The sequence below is a fragment of the Mustelus asterias genome, chromosome 11, assembly GCF_964213995.1.
Source record: "Mustelus asterias chromosome 11, sMusAst1.hap1.1, whole genome shotgun sequence".
Lineage (NCBI taxonomy): Eukaryota > Metazoa > Chordata > Chondrichthyes > Carcharhiniformes > Triakidae > Mustelus > Mustelus asterias.
This window is the reverse complement of record NC_135811.1, coordinates 73,968,588-73,994,425: the sequence shown is the minus strand read 5'-3', so window position 1 is coordinate 73,994,425 and position 25,838 is coordinate 73,968,588. Positions and strand designations below refer to the sequence as shown.

General features: G+C 43.9%; 1 protein-coding gene and 1 non-coding gene across 4 annotated transcripts in view; both read left to right on the top strand.

Moving 5' to 3' along the window:
• Nucleotides 1-20,856, top strand: part of gosr2 (golgi SNAP receptor complex member 2) — an 86,688-nt gene extending 65,832 nt beyond the window's left edge. For 2 of the 3 annotated variants that reach the window (XM_078223758.1, XM_078223759.1), the window contains one exon: nt 18,675-20,759. In XM_078223758.1, the coding sequence (XP_078079884.1) occupies nt 18,675-18,836 (162 nt within the window). In that variant the 3' untranslated portion in view covers nt 18,837-20,759. Of the gene's footprint in view, nt 1-18,674 lie in introns of all 3 variants that reach the window. The other variant, XM_078223760.1, reaches the window with a different exon arrangement.
• Nucleotides 20,857-22,719: 1,863 nt separating this feature from the next.
• Nucleotides 22,720-22,826, top strand: LOC144501045 (U6 spliceosomal RNA). The gene has a single exon (XR_013499033.1). It is a non-coding gene; the product is annotated as a U6 spliceosomal RNA (small nuclear RNA).
• The last annotated feature ends 3,012 nt before the right edge of the window (nt 22,827-25,838 follow it).

The window sequence follows — 25,838 nt, the reverse complement described above, 5'->3', positions numbered from 1 at the left end:
AAATAATGGGAATTGATTAGGATGCAAAGGTCAACTGATTGACTTGAGATGCAACGGGCAGGATTTTATGTTCATAGAATTCCTACAGTACAGAAAAAGGCCATTCAGCCCATCGAGTCCATACAACCACAATCCCACCCAGGCCCTATTCCTGTAACTCCACACTTATCCTGCTAATCCCCCTGACACTAGGTCAATTTAGCATGGCCAAACCACCTAATCCGCACATCTTTGTGTGTGCACAGTGGTTTCTGCACCCACTCCCAGCAAAAATGTCAGTGGCCAACCTACCTGTCCTGGTTGCCCTGCAGTAATTTAATACTTGGTGGGGTGTTAATTGTCTACCCTGCTCCATGCCCAGCTACTGATCTTCTACATATTCTGCAACATGTTCAATTTACAATCCTTTCCTTGTCTGTAAATCCCTCCATAACCTTGCTCTGTTCTACTGATGCAAACTTATCCACCCTGTGATCTGTGCCGATCATTTTCTTGGATTCCAGACCCTGGTGCAATCCCTCCTCCCTTGTTTCTCTCTCTCTCTTCTGCTCTCTCTCTTCGCTTTCTCTTTCATCCCCACTTTTGGTGGCAGAGCCTACAACTGCCTTTAATCTGTATATTGATTGGACAAACCAAACTGGCAAGGGTAGCGTAGAAGAAGAATTTGTGAAGTACATTAGGGACTGCTTTTTAGAGCAGTACGTTGTGGAACCTACCCGGGAACGGGCTATTTTAGATTTGATTTTGTGTAATGAAGAAGGATCCCCTAAGGGATAGTAACCACAACATGATAGAACTCCAGATACAGTTTGAGGATGAATGCCATAAGGCCCATAACCAGTGTCTTTACCCTAAATAAGGGCAATTATATTGGTATGAGGGAGGAGTTGTTTAAGATGAACTGGATAAATAAGCTAAGATGAGGAGTAGCAGATATTCAAACAGTTGGTCCAAAATGCTCAGCAGGAGTTTATCCCAATCAAAAAGAAGGGCTCCATGAGAAAGAGGTAAAATCCATGGTTAACACAGGAGATCAAGGATAATGTTAAATTGTGAAGCAGGATATCAAAGTGCCAAGGGATAGTGGTAGACCAGAGGACTGGGAAGCTCTTAGGATCCAGCAGCAAAAGACTAAAAAGCTCATAAGCAGGGAGTAAATGAATTTTGAGAGAGAACTTTTATGCAGCATAGAAACGAACAGCAAGAGTTTCTATGGATATATAAATAGGAAGCAGTGGCTAAGGTAAATATGGGACCTCTTCTGAACGAGGTGGGTGAATTAAAACAGCAAACAAAGAAATGCTGGATATGCTAAATGCATTTTTTGCATCGGTCTTCACTGTGGAAGACATTACAAATATCCCTAAGATATCAGATGGGCTGATTTCAAATAACATGGTAGAACTTACAAAAATCCCAATCACACGGGATAGAGTATTAAAGTAACTCAGGGGACTAAAGGCGGACAAGTTGCCTGGACCCAATGAACTGCGTGCTAGAGTTTTAATGGAAGTGGTTGCAGACATGGTGAATCCATCGGTTGAATTTTTTCATTACACACTAAATTCTGGGAGGGCACTAGAAGATTGGAAAACAGTCAATTTGACTCCCTTGTTCAAAAAGGGAGACAAGCAGGAAACTATAGGCCAATTAATTTAACATCTATTATCGGCAAAATGCTTGAGGCAATAATCTAAGAGGAAATAGCTAATTGCTTAGGAAATCTGAATATAATCAAACCTAGTCACATGGTTTATGAAAGGTAAATCATGTTTGACTAATGTGCCTAAATTCTTTGAGGATGTAACAGGCAAGGTAGATAGAGGGGAACTTGTAGATGTGGTGTACTTAGATTTCAAAGAGAATTGACAAGGTGCCACATAAGAGGCTGGTGCATAAAGTAAAAGCCTATGAAATTGATGGAAGCATGTTAGCATGGATTGGACCTGTCACACAGAAAACAGAGAGTTGGAATAAATGGGTCCTTTTCCGAGTGGAAAGATGTAACTAGTGGAGTATCGCAGGGATCAGTTCTTGGCCCACAATTGTTCATTATTTATATTAATGAGCTGGAGGAAGTCACAGAATGTGAGGTTTCCAGAGTTGTTGATGGTATGAAGATAGGTGGAAGGGCATGTTGTGATGAGGATATTGAGTCTGCAGCAGGAGAGAGGTAGATTGGGTGAAAATCTGGCAAATGGAGTTTAATATAAGGAAGTGTGAGTTCATGCACTTCAGTAGGAGGAATCAAAAGGCAGATTATTATCTAAATGGAGAGAGACTGCAGGTGAGAGATCTAGGTGTTTTAGTGCATGAATCACAAAAAGCGAGCAGGCGGGTCCACAAGTAGAGTCATAGAGGTTTACAGCAAGGAAACAGGCCCTTCGGCCCAACTTGTCCATGCCGCCCTTTTTTTTTTTGAAACCCCTAAGCTAATCCCAATTGCCCGCATTTGGCCCATATCCCTCTATACCCATCGTACCCATGTAACTATCTAAATGCTTTTTAAAAGATAAAATTGTACCCGCCTCTACTACTGCCTCTGGCAGCTTGTTCCAGACACTCACCACCCTGTGTGTGAAACAATTGCCCCTCTGGACACTTTTGTATCTCTCCCCTCTCACCTTAAACCTATGCCCTCTAGTTTTAGACTTCTCTAACTTTGGGAAAAAGATATTGACTATCTAGCTGATCTGTGCCCTCATTATTTTATAGACCTCTGTAAGATCACTGCTCAGCCTCCTTCGTTTCAGAGGAAAAAGTCCCAGTCTATCCAACCTCTCCTTATAACTCAAACCATCAAGTCCCGGTAGCATCCTAGTAAATCTTTTCTAAGTAGTTTAAAAAGAAACATTTTGGCCTTTATTGCAAAGAGGTTGGAGAATAAAAATAGGGAGGTTTTGTTGCAATTGTACAGAGCGTTGATGAGACCTCACCAGGAATACTGTGTGCAGTTTTGATCCCCTTACCGAAAAAAAGATTTGGTAACATTGGAGGCAGCCCAAAAGAGATTCACCAGGCTAATTCCTGGAATGAGAGGGTTGTCAAAGAACAGTACAGCACAGGAAACGGGCCCTTCGGCCCTCCAAGCCTGTGCCACTCATTGGTCCAACTAGACCATTCGTTTGTATCCCTCCATTCCCAGACTGCTCATGTGACTATCCAGGTAAGTCTTAAACGATGCCAGCGTGTCTGCCTCCACCACCCTACCCGGCAGCGCATTCCAGGCCCCAACCACTCTGTGTAAAAAAACGTCCCTCTGATATCTGAGTTATACCTCACCCCTCTCACCTTGAGCCCGTGACACCTCGTGATCGTCACCTCCGACCTGGGAAAAAGCTTCCCACTGTTCACCCTATCTATACCCTTCATAATTTTGTACACCTCTATTAGGTCTCCCCTCATTCTCCGTCTTTCCAGGGAGAACAAGCCCAGTTTACCCAATCTCTCCTCATAGCTAAGACCCTCCATACCAGGCAACATCCTGGTAAACCTTCTCTGCACTCTCTCTCTAAAGCCTCCACGTCCTTCTGGTAGTGCGGCGACTAGAACTGGACGCAGTACTCCAAATGTGACCTAACCAGCGTTCTATATAGCTGCAACATCAGACTCCAGCTTTTATACTCTATACCCCGTCCTATAAAGGCAAGCATACCATATGCCTTCTTCACCGCCGCCTTCACCACCTTCTCCACCTGTGCTGCCACCTTCAAGGATTTGTGGACTTGCACACCTAGGTCCCTCTGTGTTTCTATACTCTTGATGGCTCTGCCATTTATTGTATAACTCCCCCTACATTAGTTCTTCCAAAATGCATCACTTCGCATTTATCTGGATTAAATTCCATCTGCCATTTCTCTGCCCAATTTTCCAGCCTATCTATATCCTGCTGTATTGTCCGACAATGTTCATCGCTATCTGCAGGTCCAGCCATCTTCGTGCCATCTGCAAATCTTGTCCTATCAAGAGAGGCCAAATAGTCCAGAATCATAGAATCCTACAGTGCAGAAGGAGGTCATTCGGCTCATCGAGTCTGCACCGACCACAATCCCACCCAGGCCCTATCCCCATAACCCTATGCATTTATCCTACCTGTTCCCCCTGACACTAAAGGGCAATTTTTTTTTTAGCATGGCCAATCCACCTAACCCGATCATCTTTGGACTGTGAGAGGAGACCCACGCAGACACGGGGAGAATTGTGCAAACTCCACACATAGTGACCCAAGCCGGAATCGAAGCCGGGTCTCTGGCGCTGTGAGGCAGCAGTGTGAACCACTGTGCCACCCGTCTTGGTCTATATTCCTTGGCGTTTAGAAGTGTGTGGAGTGACCTTATTCAAACAAATAAGATCCTGAGGGGGCTTGACTGGGTAGATGGTTTTCACTAGTGGGAGAGTCTCAAACGTAGCTACAGGATAAAGCGTCAGTCATTTAAAGCTGAAGTGCGTAGAAAGTTCTCGCAGAGGGTGGTGAATCTCTGGAAATCTCTGCCCCAAAGGATGGTGAAGGCTGGATCATTAGAAATATTCAAAGTGGAGATGGATAAATATTTGATAGATCGAGGATTAGAGGGCTATGGGGAAATGGCGAAGAAAAGGAGTTGAGGCCAGCATAGATCAGCCATGATCATATTGAATGACAGGGCAGGCTTGAAGGGCATGGTGGCCTACTCATGCTTCTAGTTCTTGTGTTCTGCCTTTGATAATTTCTCCCTAAATATCGCCACCTTCAAAAACCTATTTAGGACTTGTTCCTTTGATCAAGTTTTCAGCCCACTCGACCTTTAACCCATCCCTCCCTCCCTTGGCTGAGTTTCCATGCCCCTAGTTGTGAAATTCAATGGGATGTCTCTTCAGCTTAAAGATGATATATGTGGTGTGCAGGATAGGGGAGAAGGAGGAAGAAATTCCTTCTCTCTTTGGTAATGGAAATCATCATTCTTGTTTTTGTAGGAGATTATAAAAGCTGAAAGTGGATGCTGTTCGGTGAAATTTGGATATATTTTTCTGCATTACTTAAATGTTTCTGTTTGCGTTGACAGGATGAAGCATTGATTCTGAGGAAATGTACTTTGTGTGAACATTATGACATTATAGGCAGATGTTACCTGTCTGTGCTCTCTCAATGCTGTAATATCCTGAAAGCTGCACCATTGTGGCTGCTGGGTTTCCATCGCAAATGTAGCTGCATTCACTATTCCTCTTGTTGAACTCTATGGGTCATTTTGGGCAAAAGTCTTCAGTGTGTTCACAGAAGAAAGGTTATGTGAGGTACTCATTGTAATTTTGCATAATTCCTTACAATATTATAAATTTCAGAACTGGCCAGTGACATTTTCTTTGGGTCTGGCCTAGTAATTGGGACATTGTCACCTTTGCAAAAGCAGTCCGCAATCGAAGATGCATTTGAATGTTAGGGAGAATGAAACCTCTGCTGCTATCCTGTTACAAGAATTCAAATTGTACATTCCTCCAGGTTGTTGCCATTCAGCTAGCCCCCTGTAGCTGACCCCTGCATTGGCTGCATCAAGACAAGCTAAGTGGCTCCATACTTGGCACAGTGCACTGGCAAACTGCATGCAGACGCCCCAATAGTGCTGCAGAATGTACTGTTAGGAGCAATACATAAACAGAAGTTCACACTGCGACCTAGCCTTTTAACTTGGTTTTAAACCTGTGATTATTTCTCAATCGCTTTTATTCCTCAATTGTTAGTATTTGTAGAGTAGAAGCTGCTGCAATATTGTCATTTCGGTAGTGATTACTTTGGAACTTGCTTTGATAGACTTGACGTAAATCATAAATATCAAACTTTGAAAAGTCCACTCCGCCCATTCTGTCAATCTCAGTGATAAGAGTTGTTTTATACATATTTAAAAATGATTGCAAGAATACTTATCAAACCATGTAACTTTCCCATTGATTAAATGGTACATTTCCAACAATTACAGTTTTTGTTATGTCACAGGCATTCTGCAGATTATAAATGCTAATGGGTTACTTGAAGTTTGGATTATTTTTAAATTTCCATTGTAGTGTGTAGAAAAAAATCTTGCCCAATTGCCAAGATGGGTGTGAGAATGTAACTTGGCTTTTATTTGTGTTTGTTCAGCATTCAGTTGAATTTTAACCCCCCCCCCCCACTTCTGTCATAGCCCTTTTCTCTATCTGTGTTGGCAGCCAGTTGGAAGCATGTCAGTCTCGTTATCTAAGGTGTGGTCCCTGGGAACTGAGGAGCAGACAGCAGAACTGTGAGAAACGCAAGGCCTGTCTGCTTCTATCAGGGAGCAGAGAATTAAATGAAGTCAGAACCTCTTGTAGTTAAACCTCCATGGCAGGCTGGCATATTCTTACCAATATACTAGCATCTGGCTATTAGAGTGAACAGTCTGAGAACAGGAATGCACATGTTACACTTGTTTCCCTTTTGAAAGGGAAATCCCAAGCTACCCAGCTGTTGGTTTGGATTTGGTTCTGACCTGGAGTTGGATGGCTCTGATCTATCGATTGATGAGTAGATCTTGGTTCCCACGCCATCAATTCCAAAGTGGCTTCCTCCAGATAGAAAACATCTGTGTCCTTGGGGTGTTTTCGCAACTTCAGAAATGATCTAAACTGTAAACTATATAAACAACAGATAGCGTCTAACCGCAATTAGATGGCCACAGCAAACTTTGCTGAATGCATGCAGAAGACTCATTCCATGTTCTCTCTGGTTAACAAGTGTCTGCAATAAAGGTGTTTCAGATTTTGTTCCCATCTTTTTTGAATGGAAGGAGATTCTTGCCTGCTCTATCATTCTGCATTGTTGTTGTTTCTCTGTCCCTGCTGAAGGGACACTATTGTGGCAACTATAAATACTAACATTTGAGGAATAAAAGTGATTTGAGAAATAATAGCTCAAGTAGAAAACCAAGCTAAAAGGCTAGAGCACAGTGTGACCTGATGTTTATGCATTGCTCCTAACAGTGCTCTTGTGAGAGAGTCCATGCAGACTTGATGGATCGGATGGCCTCTTCGGCACTGTGGGTGTTCTATTCTATGAAAAGTACATTCTGCTGTACTGCTGGGGTGTTGAATGTGGTTTGTCTGTGCACTGTACCAACTATGGAGCCACTTGGCTAGCTTGAAGCAACCAATGCAGGGGTCCATTACAGGAGGCTTACCTGAATGGCAGCAGCTCCATCAGTGATTATTGTCATACAGCCTACTTGTCAGGTAGCAGTAAAGTTGAGCTCCTGGGAGACCACATGCTCAGTATACACAGGGGCATGCTGTGTCAGTATTGTAGTCATCTCCTATATCTCATAAAGCCCCAGAACCTGCAGCAGTTTGCTTTTTTACCAGTTAAAAAGGTTTGCGATTATTTCTGCTGAATGTGATCAGCCACCAAATCCCTGTGGAAATCCTTTCTTTGTGTAAAGGTTGACTCCAACTCAACTCTCGATCTTACAGAGCAACGTACTTCAGTTTTCAGTTGTAATTGATTTCCTGGAAGGATCAGATAGCCATCTACAGTGAACTGGGTTCAGGCAGACAAAGTAGCTAAACTTTGGATTTCTTTATTCATTCAAGGGATGTGGGCATCACAGGCTAGGCCAGCATTCATTACCCATCCCTAATTGCCCTTGTGAAGGTAAGTGATGAGCTGCCGCCTTGAACCACTGCAGTCCATATGATTATAGGTACCAGAATTTTGACCCAGTGGTAGTGAAAGAATGGTGATACATTTCTAAATCAGGATGGTGAGTGGCTTGGAGGGGAACTTGAAGGTGGTGATATTCCCACGTATCTGCTGTCCTTGTCCTTCTTGATGGTAGCAATCGTGGGTTTGGAAGGTGCTGTTTTAGGAGCCTTGGTGAGTTCCTGCAATACATCTTGTAAATTATACACACTGCTGCTACTGTTTGTCGGTGGTGGGAGTGAATGTTTGTGGCAGGGGTGCCAATCAAGCGGGCTGTATTGTCTTGGATGGTGTCAGGCTACTTTAGTGTTATTGGAGCTGCACCCATCCAGTCAAGGTGAGAATATTCCATCACACTCCTGGCTTGTGGACAGGTTTTGGGGAGTCAACCTTTGTTCCTAAGATAAGCCCTTCATCCCAGGAAGGAATTGCGTGAACCTCTCGTAACTGCTGACACAGTTATATCCTCCTTCAAATAATCAGATCAAAATGTACACAATACATCAGATGCAGTCTCGCCAAAGTCGTGTACAGCTGCAATGAAACATCCCTAGTTCTATATAACGTTACCCTTGCAGAAACACCAACATTCCTTTTGCTTTCCTAATCACTTGCTGTACCTGCATTCCAGCATTTTATGATGCATGCGCCAGGACACCCAGATCCCTCTGTACCATTGAGTTCTACAGTCTCTCTCTCTCTCTCTATAAGTAGTGTACTGCTTTTCTATTTTCCTGCCAAAATGGACAAGTTCATACATTCCCATATTATACTCCATCTGACAATTGTTTGCCTGCTCACTTAACCTGTCTAAATCCCTTTATAGGTAATTTGATGGATGAAGTATTTGTGGAAAGCAGTTGAGATTATCCAGTATGTTAGCAGTATCAATGTTAAAGGTGGTATTAAAGCCTTTAACCTGCACTGTAACTGATTATCAGTCTGGACTATTAACTTCCCCTGGGAATTCTGTAATTTCACCTTTTACATGATTTATTAATTTCTTTGATAGAGAGCATTTCATAAATGTCTCCTTGTCTTCAACTTTGATTAAGTTGTTGGAATTGCAGGAATACTTGGTGTCCAGTTTTGCTGCATTCTGCACCCCCTGCTGGGCAGTCCTGGTGTCTCTGTCGGTTCTCCACAGGTTCTCCACACCACAGCACAAACATCTCGAGAGGGCTGCCACTGTAGAAGGTTGCCCTCTTTCAATTGGGTTGATGGGTTTTCTTACGGGCGGGATTGCTGTCAATCCAATCAACTGAGTCATGTGAAGCCTCACAGTTGTGTTGAATTAGAGACTGGTTGAATTCTCTAAGCTCAGCATGTCTCGCATACTGTACTGCTTTTTCGAAAGTAAGATCATCTTTGGTGTGCAGAGAGTCGGAGAGATTTTTGTCTCTGCTCCCATGACTTTGTGATCGCGGATTAGCTCATCCTTCAACACCACTTATCCACAAGAGCTAGCCAAGTGATGCAGATTGGTGCAAATAATTCAATCGATTCCCCAAGTTGTTGGGTCCCAACCAAAGTTCCATTGGTTAAAACAAACCTGCTCCGTGATTAAGTTTTGTTGCAGGCTAGAAGGTAAGGAAATTGTTCGGCGCAACTTGTGGGCCGAAGGGCCTGTTTGTGCTGTAGCTTTTCTATGTTCTAAAATAGATGTCAAAGGCTTTGAGAATGGTCTTGAAGTCCAAGATGGACCCCTCCACCCCCTGTCTCAGGAGAACATTGTCTGCCACTGGAACTACAGCATAAAGAAAGAAACTGACTTGATGCTCCTGCTCTATAGCATGATGCTGTTCGATATTGAAGGAAATGGTATTTCCAAAGCTCTCAACGGACAGTCAAACGGGCAGGGTCGGGGCAGAGACTGCTCAGCAGTTATGGTCATCATTATGTCTCTCCAGTTTGCCACCTCCTTCCCTTCAGTCATAAGTACGAGCTGCTATCATGTTTTCTTTCACTCTGGGGCTCCTTCAATAATTACGGATGGATTTTTAACAATGATGTCTCCACTGCTGCCATCATGTTCTGAGATGGTCCTTATCGGTGGACTCCAGACATGGTACCTGGTTACTAGATGGACTGCAGCCATGTTCTGGTACTTAGTTAACACTTGTGTCTTGGTACCTCTTCTATATAGCTTATGGAGTAGGCATGTTGCTCCTGGGCATAGTGTTCTAAACTCTTTCCTGCTCTCGCTCTCTTTGCAGTTGTTTGACTGCCATTTTGCAGCACAGTCATTGCTGACTGGTAGCATGAATTTAATACTTTAAACAATGCCTGCCATCCACAGCTCACCCAAACCTGTCATACAGGGCTAGAAAGAGCAAAGGGCAAATGGGACCCACCCCTGTCCACCCATCCTCAGCCCCAACCCCCGACTAAAAGGACACATGATTGTGTCTACTTAGAAATGTACTAAAGTTTTAAAGTTTATTTATTAGTGTCATAAGTAGGCTTACATTAACACTGCAATGAAGTTACTGTGAAAATCCCCTAGTCCCCACACTCGGCGTCTGTTCGGGTACATTGAGGGAGAATTTAGCATGGCCAATGCACCTAACCAGCACATCTTTTGGACTGTGTGGGAGGAAACCGGAGCACCTGGAGGAAACCCATGCAGACGCGGGGAGAACGTGCAGACTCCGCACAGTGACCCAAGCTGGGAATCGAACCTGGGTCCCTGCCACTGTGAGGCAGCAGTGCTAACCACTGTGTCACCGTGCTGCCCTGGGTCCCTGCTGCTGTGAGGCGGCAGTGCTAACCACTGTGTCACCGTGCCACCAATAGGAGATGAAATATCGAAAGAAATGGCTGGAGGGAGGGAGAGAGAAAACGGGAGAGACCGAGACCGGGAAATGACTGCGCCCCGCGTTCCCCAGCATCAGGAGGAGTGAACTGGCTCATATAGACTTTATTCCAGGGACATGAAGATGGAGAAAGTGTCACCTCCCTGACTATAGTCAATTGTAAAGTTTTTTTTAATAAAATCCTGCAACAGTTGACAGGCCTCAAAAATTTGACCAGTTCAGTACAATGTATTTCCTCTTAATAATTGGTGAATGAAATGTACTTAAGTAATTGCATAGAAAAAAAAATTCTGTAGCTTATGCAGATAAATCATAAATGCCCTCCGAACATGCTTTGTGCATGATGACCTCAATTGGTGCCCGTCAGCTTGTTTGTTGCGTAGTATGGTGCAAAGATGAAACTTTTGTCTATGGTGAGCACAATGACAGTACGCTGTGTTAAGTTGCCACAAGCACAGAGGCTTCAACACATTGAATGGGAATATATTTGCAGATCCTCTCGCTGCAAAGAAATATATTGGCTCTTCTGAAGGTGCTCAATACTAGGGGAGTTCGCGGGCGGGATTTAGTGGCTGCGCTCGCCTGAAAACTGGAAAATCCCACCAACAATCAACAGGTCTTTGTATGGTCCACGCCGCCCCCCGCTATGATTCCGATGGCGGCCGGCTGGGAAATCCCACCCCCCCTCACCCCCTCCATGTGTTGGTGTGTGATGTGTGGAGAAAAAAGACGTTGTTATTATCAGGATTGCATTGTCTGAAAGGGTGGTGGGAGAAGATTCAATAGTGACTTTCAAAAAGGAATTGAGTGAATATTGATTTGCAGAATTATGAGAACATAAAGCAGGGACTGAGGCTAAATGGATAACCTTTTCAAAGAACTGGCTAAGATGCAATGGGCTGAATGGCCTCTTGCATGATTGCACAATTAGTGGCCAGTCCAACCAAAACTCCATTACAATTGTTCATTATCTCCATTGGTGAGCTACCCCTATCAGAGTGCTGAACAGGACTTCATCAGTTCATTCAAACCTTTTTTGAACAAGTGGGTAAGACTGGGGGATGTGCAAACACTGTCCTTATTTGGTCAGGGCTGAGCAGCTCTGGTTCGAGCCTCTTGGGAAAGTCCAGACTTGCCCTTTCTCACCTCTGACCTTTCAGCTGGGCCTGTCTGAATTCCCATCAGGCCTGGCTGCAGATGCTGTTGGCTGCTATTTAATTTAGATTGTCCAGTTCTGTACCTGGCCTAGCTGTTCACGCCATGTGCCACTTGGCCACAATATATTATGTATCTTATTAGTTGGTGGCCTATAGAATGCAGCTGCAATGTAATTGTACCTTTTTAAGTTCCTTAGATTTACCTGAATAGATTCTGTTCTTGACCCCTGAGACACTCTTCCTCTCTCCAGCACTGCAATGTTCTTGATCAATGCTCCTAATCCACTCCCTTATCTGCCCTTAATAATTGTCCCTTAACCTTCTAAATTCCAGGAATACAATGCTAGTTTGTGTGTAAACCTTCCTTGTAATATAATCCTTAGAGTCCAGGTATCATTCTGGCAAACCCACGCTGCGCTTCCAAAACCAATGTATCCATCCTGCTCATAGCTTTCCAGGTATGGTCAAACCAGGGTCTTGTATAGCTGAAGGATGATTTCCACCCCTTTGTATTACAAATATACAAATTAAGAGCAGGAATAGGCCTGTTGGCCCTTAGAACTGCTCCGCCAATCAATAAGATCATGATTGATTTGATTGTAACCTCAACTCCATATTCCCACCGACCTCCTCCCGCAGAACCCCCTTACCAAGAATCTATCTATCTTTACCTTAGAAATTGCTTTGGTTTCCTCCCACAGTCCAAAAGACATGCTGGTTAGGTGCATTGGCCATGCTGAATTCTCCCTCACTGTACCCGAACAGGTACCAAGGACCCAGGTTCGATTCCCGGCTTGGGTCACTGTCTGCATGGAGTTTGCACGTTCTCCTCGTGTCTGCGTGGGTTTCCTCCGGGTGCTCCGGTTTCCTCCCACATTCCAAAGATGTGCAGGTTAGGTTGATTGGTCCTGTTAAATTGATCCTAGTTTTGGGGGGGATTAGCAGGGTAAATATGTGGGGTAACGGGGACAGGGTGGGATTGTTGATGGTGCAGGCTCGATGGGCCGAATGGCCTCCTTTCTGTACTGTAGGGAATTCTATGATTCTATATTCAAATGTTCTGCTGCCACCTCGTTTTGAACATTCCAAAGACTCTCAATCCTCAAAGAAAAGATTTCTCCTCATCCCTGTCTTTAATGGGCAACCCCTTATTTTTAAACAGTGGTCCTGAGTTCTAGATTCTCCCACAAGAGGAACCATCCTCTCTGCAGCGATCCCATCAAGACCCCTCAGGACCTTTCTTGTATATTTCAATCAAGTCACCGCTTACTCTTCTAAGCTACAGCAGATGCAAATCTAACCTGTCTAACTTTTCCTCAAGTCTCCCTACCCATTCCTAATATTTTCTGGCTTCCAGGGCAGCACGGTAGCACAATGGTTAGCACTGCTGCCTCACAGCACCAGGGACCTGGGTTTGATTCCTGGCTGGGGTCACTGTCTGTGTGGTATCGGCACGTTCTCTCTGTATCTGTGTGGATTTCCTCCGGATGCTCTGGTTTCATCTCATAGTCCGAAAGCTGTGTTGGTTAGATGCATTGGCCATGATAAATTCTCCCTCAGTGGACCCGAACAGGCACTGGAATGTGGCGACTAGGAGATTTTCACAGTAACTTCATTGTAGTATTAATGTAACCCTACTTGTGACACTAATAAATAAACTTGGGTACAAGAAAGGTTGATGAAATGCTGACTGTTATACCTATCAGTGACATTTCCATCATCTATATATCTGGACTTCCAAGTTTTTTTGCACCTTCACTGTTTTATCCTTTCACCATTTAGAAAGTAGTTTGATCTATCCTTTTTAGTACCAGAGTAGATGACCTCATATTGACCGATACTGAAATAATTTGCTTAATCTGTTAATATCACTTAAAAATGTTATGGTTCCTCGGCACTGCTTACCATGCCAGCTACCTTTTGTGTCTTTGGCAAACCTGGGTGTGTGAGCTTCTGAACAATCATGTAAGTCTTTACTAAACATGGTGAATGGTTGAGGATCCTTGCAGATCAGCACTGATTGCATCTTGCTTTCCCCCTCCCTCCCACCCCCCCCCTCCCCCCCCCCCCCCTGCCCCTTCTGCTGCTCAGCCAATTTCCTATCCAGGTAAATTAACAAACTTTCACTTTATTTTCTTCAATTCCATGAGCTTTAACTTTACCAACCTGTGTCTCATTTATTAAATGCCTCCTGGAAGTCTATATGATTAAAATCCATAGGCATTCTCCTTTTCACTGCCGTAGTCGCCTCTTCCAAAAGAAACATTCAATCTAAGTTCATCATGTACGACCTTCTTGCTGGTTCTCTTTGAACAGCTGAAAACCTTCAAGGTGTCACTTGAACCCTTTTAGTGAACTTCTGTTCAGTTCTGTGGTCACAGTCTCAGTCACCTAGCTTCCTGCCATCTACCGCATCCATATCAGGGTGGCACAGTAGTTAGCATTGCTGTCTCATGGCGCCAGGGACCCGGGTTCAATTCTAGCCTCTGGTCAGTGTCTGCATGGAGTTTGCATGTTCTCCCTGTGTCTGCGTGGGTTTCCTCCGGGTGCTCTGGTTTCCTCCCAAAGATGTCGTGCCTTACGAGGTCGTGCCTTACGAGCCTGGTTGAGTTCTTTGAAAATGTGACCAAGCACATTGACGAAGGAAGAGCGGTGGATGTGGTCTATATGGACTTCAGCAAAGCATTCGATAAGGTCCCCCATGCAAGACTTCTTGAGAAAGTGAGAGGGCATGGGGTCCAAGGGGCTGTTGCCTTGTGGATCCAGAACTGGCTTGCCTGCAGAAGGCAGAGAGTGGCTGTGGAGGGGTCTTTCTCTGCATGGAGGTCAGTGACCAGTGGAGTGCCCCAGGGATCTGTTCTGGGACCCTTGCTGTTTGTCATTTTCATAAATGACCTGGATGAGGAAGTGGAGGGATGGGTTGGTAAGTTTGCTGACGACACCAAGGTAGGTGGTGTTGTGGATAGTTTGGAGGGATGTCAGAAGTTGCAGCGAGACATAGATAGAATGCAAGACTGGGCGGAGAAGTGGCAGATGGACTTCAACCCGGATAAGTGTGTAGTGATCCATTTTGGCAGATCCAATGGGATGGAGCAGCAGTATAAAATGAAGGGTACCATTCTTAGCAGTGTAGAGGATCAGAAGGACCTTGGGGTCCGGGTCCATAGGACTCTTAAATCGGCCTCGCAGGTGGAGGATGCGGTCAAGAAGGCGTATGGCGTACTAGCCTTCATTAATCGAGGGATTGAGTTTAGGAGTCGGGAGATAATGCTGCAGCTTTATAGGACCCTGGTTAGACCCCACTTGGAGTACTGCGCGCAGTTCTGGTCACCTCATTACAGGAAAGATGTTGAAGCCATTGAAAGGGTGCAGAGGAGATTTACAAGGATGTTGCCTGGATTGGGGGGCATGCCTTATGAGGATAGGTTGAGGGAGCTTGGTCTCTTCTCCCTGGAGAGACGAAGGATGAGAGGTGACCTGATAGAGGTTTACAAGATGTTGAGGGGTCTGGATAGGGTGGACTCTCAGAGGCTATTTCCAAGGGCTGAAATGGTTGCTACGAGAGGACACAGGTTTAAGGTGCTGGGGGGTAGGTACAGGGGGGATGTCAGGGGTAAGTTTTTCACTCAGAGGGTGGTGGGTGAGTGGAATCGGCTGACGTCGGTGGTGGTGGAGGCAAACTCGTTGGGGTCTTTTAAGAGACTTCTGGATGAGTACATGGGATTTAATGGGATTGAGGGCTATAGATAGGCCTAGAGGTGGGGATGTGATCGGCGCAACTTGTGGGCCGAAGGGCCTGTTTGTGCTGTGGCTTTCTATGTTCTATGTTCTATGTGCGGGTTAGTTTGATTGGCCATGTTAAATTGCCCCGTAGTGTCAAGGGGATTAGCAGGGTAAATGTGTGGGGTTGCGGGAATGGAGCCTGGGTGGAATTGTGGTCGATGCAGACTCGATGGGCCAAATGGCCTCCTGTACTGTAGGGATTCTACGATTGTATATTTCCTCTCGGTCTTTAGAAACAAGCTCTGCATTGTTTATTTCTCTTCACACGTTAAAACTTGCAATCCTTTTCCACGCTCTTCCCTGAATTCCTTAAACGTATCATTGTGATTTTACAAGGGTGGCGCCCAAGTATACATGCCTATTCTACAATGTGGGTTCAACAGCGATCGGCACAATCCTGGAGTAACGTGTTTCAGTTTTTAATCAAATGTCATTGAACTATATTGAGAACTGCTTCCTACAAATGGATATATTCAGTTTGTACAGCTACCAATGTGCTTTTTGAGCATATTGTAATTTTGTTTAAAATCCCTCTAATTTCAGAGCGATAATTACTGACCATGGTGATCAATAATCAAACCTAGATACTTAGCCATCTTTGCTATTCTGGCCCTTTCATCATGTGTACCTGGTTCCTTATCCAATATGCACAGCCTTGTATTTATCTACATCTGGATACTTGAGTGTTACAGATTATAATTTATGCCAACCCACGATTGTACATTTCTGCTGTGGGAAGAATTGGCAGTATTGTTTGCTTTAAATCTCTGCAGATTTGGCGATAGTTTTATGTTGATATGGGTACAGAGCTCTATAATTGAACCTCCGCAGGAGTGAATGAAGATTTGCCAAAATTAGTTTTAACATCAGGAAGTTTGCAAATTGATTTACTTAATGACCTTATAATATAATGTGATTCCGCTGATAACTGAAACAATCCAATAGATGTGACTTACTGAAGCATTTCATATGCCTGTATGCTAAATTGAATCTTGACTCTCGAGCTAATAGAAGCAAATTGAGGGCAATTTTGGTAGCATGAGAAAAAATGACTGTGAAATATAAATTGCTTAATGTATAAAACTTTTAAATGGGCAGCTTCATTGTTGGTGCCCTTTCAAATTAATTAAATTGTAAATATATTAAAATTGTTGTTTTTAAAAATTTGATCCATCAAATTGCCGAATTACAAACCACCATCTCTTCAAACGCTCACATCCCAAAACTCTGACCAATTGGATTCCACAGTAAGAAGTCTCAACACCAGGTTAAAGTCCAACAGGTTTATTTGGTATCACGAGCTTTCGGAGCATTGCTCCTTCATCAGGGGTGAGTGATGAACGACCTGATGAAGGAGCAGCGTTCCGAAAGCTCGTGCTACCAAATAAACCTGTTGGACTTTAACCTGGTGTTGTGAGACTTCTTAATGTGCCCATCCCAGTCCAACGCTGGCATCTCTACATCAATTGGATTCCAGAGTCTGCTTGTCTTTCAACCAATCCTACACTTGATTCCTGTCCACAGCATCATGGTTTTTTTTTTAACCAATGCTCAGTCACATTCTGTAAAGCATGACTTTGTTATTTAGCCACCATGGTATCAATCCATTGACCATGCTATATCCTACCAAAAAAAACCTTGCTAACATATCTGAATGTTCAGCACTTTTGGGGATGTCGTGAGTAAAAACTAAAAACCTAGTTTTTAATGTATGGAACCCATCTTCCATGGTCCTCGACAACCTTTCCTCATGAGGTCTCGTAGGTCTCAAACATATTCCCAGATTTCACTTTACATTATGGAATTGCTTGGTCTTTTGAAGTATGCTGTTGTACAGATGATACATTATACACATTTTGTCTGTGTGTTTTTGTTATTACTCAGTCGTCTGTGTAATTTTCAATTGAAATGGAATTATATGCCAAGGTATAATTGGGCTAGAACATGCATGCATATTCCATTTTCATTTTAGAGTCATACTTTTTGTCCTAACTTTTAATGTTTCCGTTATAAATTACACATTTATAATGGGAATTGTCTGCATAAACCTGTTGCACTGCAATGTTTAAAATTGTCACACTGTTGTTACTTCTGCCAGTGGTACGACAGTGCCTCCAGTGATAGAATGTAATTACCGTGGTACCATTCATATTGCAATTGCTCTCAAACATCAAAAGGCAATTTATGCAATTGATTACTTTAAAGTGCAGTGACTGATGCTATGTAAGCAAATATTCAGCCAGTGCAAGCCCACAGACAGTAGTAAAATCGGTGGAGTGTTGATCTGTTTTGCTAGGTATTCTTTCATCGCTAGCAGGACCAACAATTATTGCCCATCCCAAATTGCCCTTGGGAAGGTAGTGGTGAGCCGAAATCATTGTCGGTATTAGATGGCACCTTGTAGTTTTGAATGGACAATTTCTGTAACTCTTTACTGCAAGAGCAACTCTACTGACCAAGGAATCATCTGTACTTTTAACATTGGCATTACATTAAGATTTTAAAAAATACATTTAGATGGCAACTTATCATGGAATCCCTACAGTGCAGAAGGAGGTCTTTTGGTCCATCGAGTTTGCACCAACTCTCCATCGGAGCATCTTGCCGAGGCCCTATCCCAGTAACCCCATGTATTTACCTCACTAATTCCCCTAACCTGCACTTGGTGGAACATTTAAGGCACTTTATCATGGCCAATCAACCTAACTTGCACATCTTTGGACTGTGGGGGGGAAACCAGAGCACCCGGAGGAAACCCACGCAGACATGGGGAGAACATGCAAACTATAAGCAGACGCCGAAGGCTGGTATTGAACCCAGGTCCCTGGCGTTGTGAGGCAACAAGACTTGAAGACACTTTTTATTTCTTCAGGGATCTGAGTATCGTTGACAAAGGTGTTGATGGTGAGCTTTGTTGAATCACTGCAGACCGTGTGGTGTCTATGTCTCCACGTTGTCAGAGGGGGAGTTCCAGAACACCAAAACACTGAAAAAGCAGTGATATATTTTGGAGTTGGGATGGTGTGTGAAGAGGAGGGGAATTTGTGTCTGTTTCCATGAATCTGCTTAACATCCACCTGAGAGAGAATTGAATCAATATTTTTGCTAATCTGGGTGTTTAATAGCTTCTTGATCAGAAAAGAATGACCCTGTCCATGTTGAGGGTTTTGAAGTTGTACTCTGTATTTTTCTGACTGTGTTGCACTTTGTCTAATAATTTATCCATCATTGCAGGGAGCACAAAAGAAGATTCTGGATGTGGCAAATATGTTGGGAATGTCAAACACTGTGATGCGGCTAATTGAGAAACGGTCCTTCCAGGACAAGTTCATCATGATTGGAGGGATGGTCGTCACTTGTATCATCATGGTCTTGGCGGTTAAGTACTTGACATGAGTAGACAGTGGACTCAGAAAAACAAGTCCATGAAAGGACTGCCCAAGTTTTTGTCTGGCTCATTGCTTTCAGACTTCTGCCCTCAATTCCCCCAACTATTTGAAAGTTAACACATAATCTGGACTGCCATTCTGGATGAAACGCGCTACATGATTTGTAATAAAGCTTCCAATTATTTTGGATAGCACCATTGATCAAAGATTTGATAAAGGCCAATGATTTTAATAACTACAGTGCAGGATTCTAACTGTTTTAGTTTTGTGGTAACTGGAGGAGAAGAAACCTTCACTTAATAAGCATGTCATTGAGAAAGCAGGAAACCAGTTTATAGTAATTGTTCCTCCTCCTCCTCCCCACCCCTGGCTTTTCCCATTGGAAAGAAATCAAGTAATTCCAGGTGTCTGAGCTGACCGTTTCAGAGAGAACATTATTCAACAAAACCTCATGAAGCATTCCATATGTCCCCTGACAAACACTGCAACCCGGTGCTTCAGGTGTTGGCTAGTTGCCTGGGGTTGCATTATCCCGCTACGCTGTTGAGCGCACAATCCCCTGGAGAACAAAGTTCCTGATTCCGGCCGTGGCAACTGCTGACTTGGGAGTGGTTTCCCACATGGTCTACTAGAAACTCTCGAGGACGAGTCAACTCAGGCCACCTGCACTTGCCATCTAATGGTGGGTTCCAACCAGCATTGAGAGGACAGTGCACAGGCTCTCCTCCTCCTGTCCATATTCTCCCTGTAATCATTTCCAAAAAGAAATTACAGACTTGGGAGAAACAGGAGTTAGACTTAAAAGAACACACTCCTCTAATGAAGGATTTTACCCTTGTTGTTCGAGCCTCTATTTATTATAAGGCAGCAGACTACATTTTACTTATTCAGTTTAGATGGTGTCCAGGTATCATCACAATTCACTGTGAGGATGAGAAATGGTATCCTTAGCATGCCTGCACCAGTACAGAATGGAGTTGGAGAAAATACGTGATGTGAATTGTTCCTCTTTGACGCACAGTGGGCTTACAGGTTATTCCAGAGTGTGTGATCATGTTCCACAGTATTGACTCTTAGCCTGCAGGATGCTCTGGAATAACTGGAAAGTAGCTGCTGTGCTCTCAATTTAAAAAAAAAACTAAATTTCTTCCCCCCCCCCCTCACCCCCCCACCTTTGCTCATTGCTCTTTTGTTTCAAGTTCAATGTTCTTTTCATGCTTAAAGGGACTGTACTCGTCATTCTGAATGTAGACTGGCCTAAATTACATTTTAGAAACATTAAAATAATCTCTGTTCAGGCATTCATAGATATCCTGTACGTGTAATAAAGTCCAAAGTTGCTTCTGACTGTGTTACGATACATCATGTGTGTCTTGTGATGGAATGGCTCTAGAAATGGTTCAACTTGTGACTGTGCATACTTATAAGTTTAATGATTTCGTGCTACCACTGCATGAGATGTGGGTTGTAATTTATTTTGACATTCTGTCCATCAGACTGTGAATCCTGTCTTTCTAACTCAATAGGTTTTGAATATGTAATGTAGATTTTAATCCAAATCTTAGGAGGCAGGCGTTCCTCTTCCTGTGCCTGGAATGATTGGATTGCCTGGACTGAGAACATGCAGGAAGTTGGGCTGGGAGGAGTGCACAGCAGTAAGGGAGCTTGTCTGATCTTTTGTCTATTTAAAGTAAGAGTGGAAATTAGGCTGACTCCAGTCGGGGTGTGTGCACTTCCCACCCAGTTTTCCTGTGTGTTCCCTACACCCAGGTGAACAAGTAGCCCAAAGCCCAGGAACACTTGCCCTGTAAATCTTTCCACTGCCCCGTAGCCCTTGATTAACTTTGCAAATGAGCATGCTTTAAACTGTGATGTTTGTATATCTATCACCTTGATAAATCATTGCCATATTTGGTGATGGTCGACAGATTAATTTGACTTTCTGTTCTCATTCTCTGGATCATTTTGATTTATGAAATTGCTTGCCCTGAATGCAAGCATTCTGTACTTAAAAACAGGTTAATCTCAATAATTGCAAAATGTTTTGGTGGATTATTTACTAAGTTTGATTTGATGCAATCGTAGAAGGTGCAACAGCTGCCTCTTTACCTTCTCCCTGCTCACCATCCAAAGCCTAAACACACTCTTCAGGTGAAGCAGTATTTCACATGCACCTCCTTCAATCTGGTCCATTGTATTCACTGCTCCCAGTGCAGTCTACTCGACATTGGAGAGACTAACCGCAGGCTGGGTGACCGCTTTGCAAACCACCTTTGTCCTGTCGCTTCCCATTTCAACGCACCATCCTGCTTTCATGCCCACATGTCCGTCCTGGGCCTGTTGCAATATTCCAGTGAAGCCCAACGCAAACCGGAGGAACAGCACCGCATCTTCCGACTGGGACTTTACAGCCTTCCGGACTGAACATTGAGTTCAACAACGTCACAGCATGAACTCTCCCCTCCACCTTCACTCCATTTTTGATTTCAATCAATTTATTCTCATTTCTTCCATTGATTTCATTTTTTGATTCCCTTTTCTATGTCACTTTCCATCTTGTTTTCCCTCACTACTGTCTCCCCTCCCATCACCCCACCCCACCAGAACCATCTGTTACCGCTTCCAGGTTGTCTTTTGGCACACTGCTAGACTTTATTCTGCCATTAACACATTCTGATCCCTTAATGTCCCGCTTTCAGGACCCTTCTCAACTATGATCACCACCATTTACATTCCCTTTGTCGTCTTGTCCATGTTATCTTTGTCAATCTCTCCCTCGCCTCCATCTGTTACTGGCCCTCTATCCAGCCCCTACTGCTCCACTCCCCCTCCTCCCCTCTGCACAGCAGGATAAACCTCATCCTATTTCCAATTGTCTTTAGCTCTGATGGAGTCATCCAGCCTCAAAATGTTGGCTGTCTTCTCTCTCTACAGATGCTGTCAGATCTGCTGAGGTTTTCCAGCATTTTCTGCTTCTGTTTCAGATTCCAGCATCCACAGTATTTTGCCTTTTACATTTTTATGTTTTTTGTTTCTAAAATAAATATCTGTAAAAGGAGATGGTTTGCACTGAGGTCAAACATACCTCTGGAAAAGTGAGGCCACCAGGAGGTAGATCCTATTTACATTATTCGCTGTTTAACTGGGAATAACGATGCCTTGTCCAAAGCAAATAGATGAGGAAGTAATATGGGGGATCAGTAAAACATAAAAATACCGAAGAACATTCAGACACATTTAAAGGGGGTGAAGTAGCAAAAGAAAACCACAATTTCATGGCTGATGTTTGACATGTATGTGTTTATTTAGTTTTGAAGAATTGGTCTGTGTTTCGGGCAATTGTTCTCGGAAAGTGATATTTAATTGCTTTGGAGTTATCTTGATTTTATTTTCATTTCTCGTTATTATCTGTTTTTAAGTGTTTGTTTTAAATATTTAATTTGTGATAAATTCCAATGGATCGTATTGAACTGAATAAGGTAAATATATTTCTTAATAAACCCATTGACGTCTCAGCTTGCTGCCACAACTGAGCAGTGGGAGTCATCAAACAGGCGGGTTAAGGCATTGAAAACTCTTTGGAAGGAAGTGGGCGGTCTTTAACACCTGAAACGGGTGTGAAGGCAAGCGGCTCGGAACATCTTTTGCAAACGCACGCCATTAATAGCGAGGGCAAAACCCAGCTGGTTCATAAATTCCTCCCCACACTTATTATGGACGGGAGCATCACGTCTGGGCATGGAATGAATGGCCACGTGTGAATGCAACCAGAGAAGTGTGGGAACCTGCCATCAGTTATGGGAGGGTTGGAAATGGGCCAACTCTTACACTGAACTGGCTAGTTAGGCCTGAGGGGGAGCTGGTCTGAAGCAATCTCAGTAGCCCAGAGAGTGCTTGTTTCGGCAGCACATATACGAAAATTGCAATGGTACAGAGCAGATTAGCATGGCCCCTGCGCAAGGATGACACACAAATTGGAGAGTGTTACTGTGAATCCAGGAGCAGCAGTCCTGATCCTGCTGACCCTACAGAAATTCTCCCAGAGAAACCTTTGGGCCTTTTGTACCTCAACATTGTACTACTTGTGTGGTACCACAACGTGCGTGTTTAGGTAACCCCTGCTCAAAACGGGAAGGCATGTTGTCCATCCTGAAAATTGCTTCAAACAGGCGTGGGATGTTAAGGGAGCAGCTTCAAAACCCCCTCCCCACTTTTCTCAGACAAGAACAGGTGCCCTGCAGTTGCAAATTGTTCCCTCAGAGCTTAACTGGGAAGAGAATGGACGTGACCGGTTACTGCTAAAAATATTTTATAGATGTGACTAGTGGGGCGGCACAGTGGGTTAGCACTGCTGCCTCGCAGCGTCAGGGACCCGGGTTCAATTCTGGCCTCGGGTCACTGTCTGTGTGGAGTTTGCTCGTTCTCCCCGTGTCTGCGTGGGTTTCCTCCGGGTGCTCTGGTTTCCTCCCACACGCCAAAGATATGCAGGTTAAGTGGATTGGCCATGCTAAATTGACATTAGTGTCAGCGAGATTAGCAGGGTAAATATGTGGGCTTAAGGGAATAGGGCCTGGGTAGGATTGTGGTCGGTGCAGACGTGATGGGCTGAATGGCCTCCTTCTGCACTGTATGGATTCTATGACCCAAGGAGTTGATTACCTTTTGAGACCTTCATGGCAGGTTATTCAGAATTTAAAACAAAAATTTCAAGATGGCGCTGGAGTGAGGGGACTTCTCGCAAGCCTCCCCCAGCGTACCCTCTAATTCTATCTTTTACTCTCATTCTACTCTATGAACGGTATGCTTTGTCTGTATAATGCGCAAGAAACAATACTTTTCACTGTATACCAATACATGTGACAATAATAAATCCGATCAAATCTGTGTTTCAATTTGTCCAGATATTGAGGAATGTCTTAATTTCCATATCCTCATTCAGGTTTGACATCAATTTCAGAACTATTTCTGTCACACTTGTTGGTTTTTAAATAACTATTTCACTGTTGATGGAATCCTTTTAATAGGCACGATTGGTGTAAACTTGGTTCATTCTTGCCCCCTGAATCAGAAGCTTGGGGTTCAAGTCCCACTTCAGGCTAACCCTCCAGCGTCGCACCATCTATCTGCTGTGTTTTCCCACATTCCAACGACGACTGCAGATAAAAGAAAATATTTAATTGGCTGTTAAGCATTTGGGAGGCCCTGAGGTAATGTAAGACTTTCTATTTGATGGCTACCCTACTGTTAATCTCTATTTTACTTCTGTTCAGCTTTGCTCTTGCTTTTGTACCATTTCCTTTGACAAGAGCTTTATCGCAATAACATTGGCCCTTGCGACAGGGTGCCTCAGGCCTCTGATTTGGACGGCCCTCACTGGCTTCAATGTTCTGTACCTTTGTTTTTCCTTCATTGTCGGTTGCTACTGTCTTATTTTGTGTGTAGCAAACAGTAAGAAAATATTTATTTGTTGAAGTCATTTGAAAGTTATTAGCCAAGCAATCTATATAATGCAACAGGGAGCTGCAGTGTTCACTCTTAATCCAGCGTTTACTCCCTCAAACTATTTTCCTCATCAATTTGAGGAATCTCTACATGTGAGGACTGTTTTCACAAGAACGTAAGTTTAAAGTTTATTTGTTAGTGTCACAAGTAGGCTTACATTAATGAAGTTACTGTGAAAATCCCCTCGTCTCCACGCTCGGCCCCCTGTTCGGGTACACTGAGGGAGAATTTAGCATGGCCAATGCATTAAACCAGCACGTCTTTTGGACAATGGGAGGAAACTGGAGCACCCGGAGGAAATCCATGCAGACACGGGGAGAACGTGCGGACCCCGCACAGACAGTGACCCAAGCCGGGAGTGCCTGATGCTGTGAGGCAGCAGTACTAACCACTGTGCCACCATGACGTCCAGGGATAGTAGTAGGCCCCTCTTGCCTACTCTGCCATTCAACAAGATCATGGCTGATCTGACAGTGGCCTTAACTCCACGTTCCTGCCTACCCCTCATTACCTCTGACTCTCTTGTAAAAATCTATTTTTAAAAAAACTTAGTCTTGAATTTATTCAATGACCCAGCCTCCACTGCTCTGGGGGAGAGCATTCCAAACACAAAAGATCCTCTGAGGTGAAATTTCTCCTTATCTCCACCTTATAAATGGTAGATCCCTGATGTTGAAACTGTGTCCCCCTAGTTCTAACATCAGAGGGAACATCCTCTGAGCATCCACTCTTCGCCTCCTCAGAATCTTGAATGTTTCAACAAGGTTCAGTTGGCTCGATGGAGGGTTACAAGTTAGCAAGAAATGAGCTGAAAAAGGGGCTTAGGAGAGCTAGGAGGGGGCATGAGAAGTCCTTGGCGGGTCGGATCAAGGAAAACCCCAAGGCTTTTTACTCTTATGTGAGGAATAAAAGAATGACCAGGGTGAGGTTGGGGCCGGTCAAGGACAGCAGTGGGAATTTGTGCATGGAGTCAGAAGAGATAGGAGAGGTGATGAATGAATACTTTTCTTCGGTGTTCACCAAGGAGAGGGGCCATGTTTTTGAGGAAGAGAGGGTGTCACAGGCTGATAGGCTGGAGGAAGTAGATGTTCGGAGGGAAGATGTACTAGCAATTTTGAATAAACTGAAAGTTGATAAGTCCCCTGGGCCTGATGAAATATATCCTAGGAGTCTTTGGGAGGCAAGGGATGAGATAGCAGAGCCTTTGGCATTGATCTTTGCGTCCTCACTGTCCACGGGGGTGGTGCCAGAGGACTGGAGAGTGGCGAATGTGGTTCCTCTGTTTAAGAAAGGGAATAGAAATGACCCTGGTAATTATAGGCCAGTTAGTCTTACTTCGGTGGTCGGTAAGTTGATGGAAAAGGTCATCGGGAATAGGATTTACGACCATTTAGAAAGATGCAGCTTAATCCGGGATAGCACGGATTTGTGAAGGGCAAGTCTTGCCTCTCAAATTTGATTGAATTTTTTGAGGAGGTAACTAAGTGTGTTGATGAAGGTAGTGCAG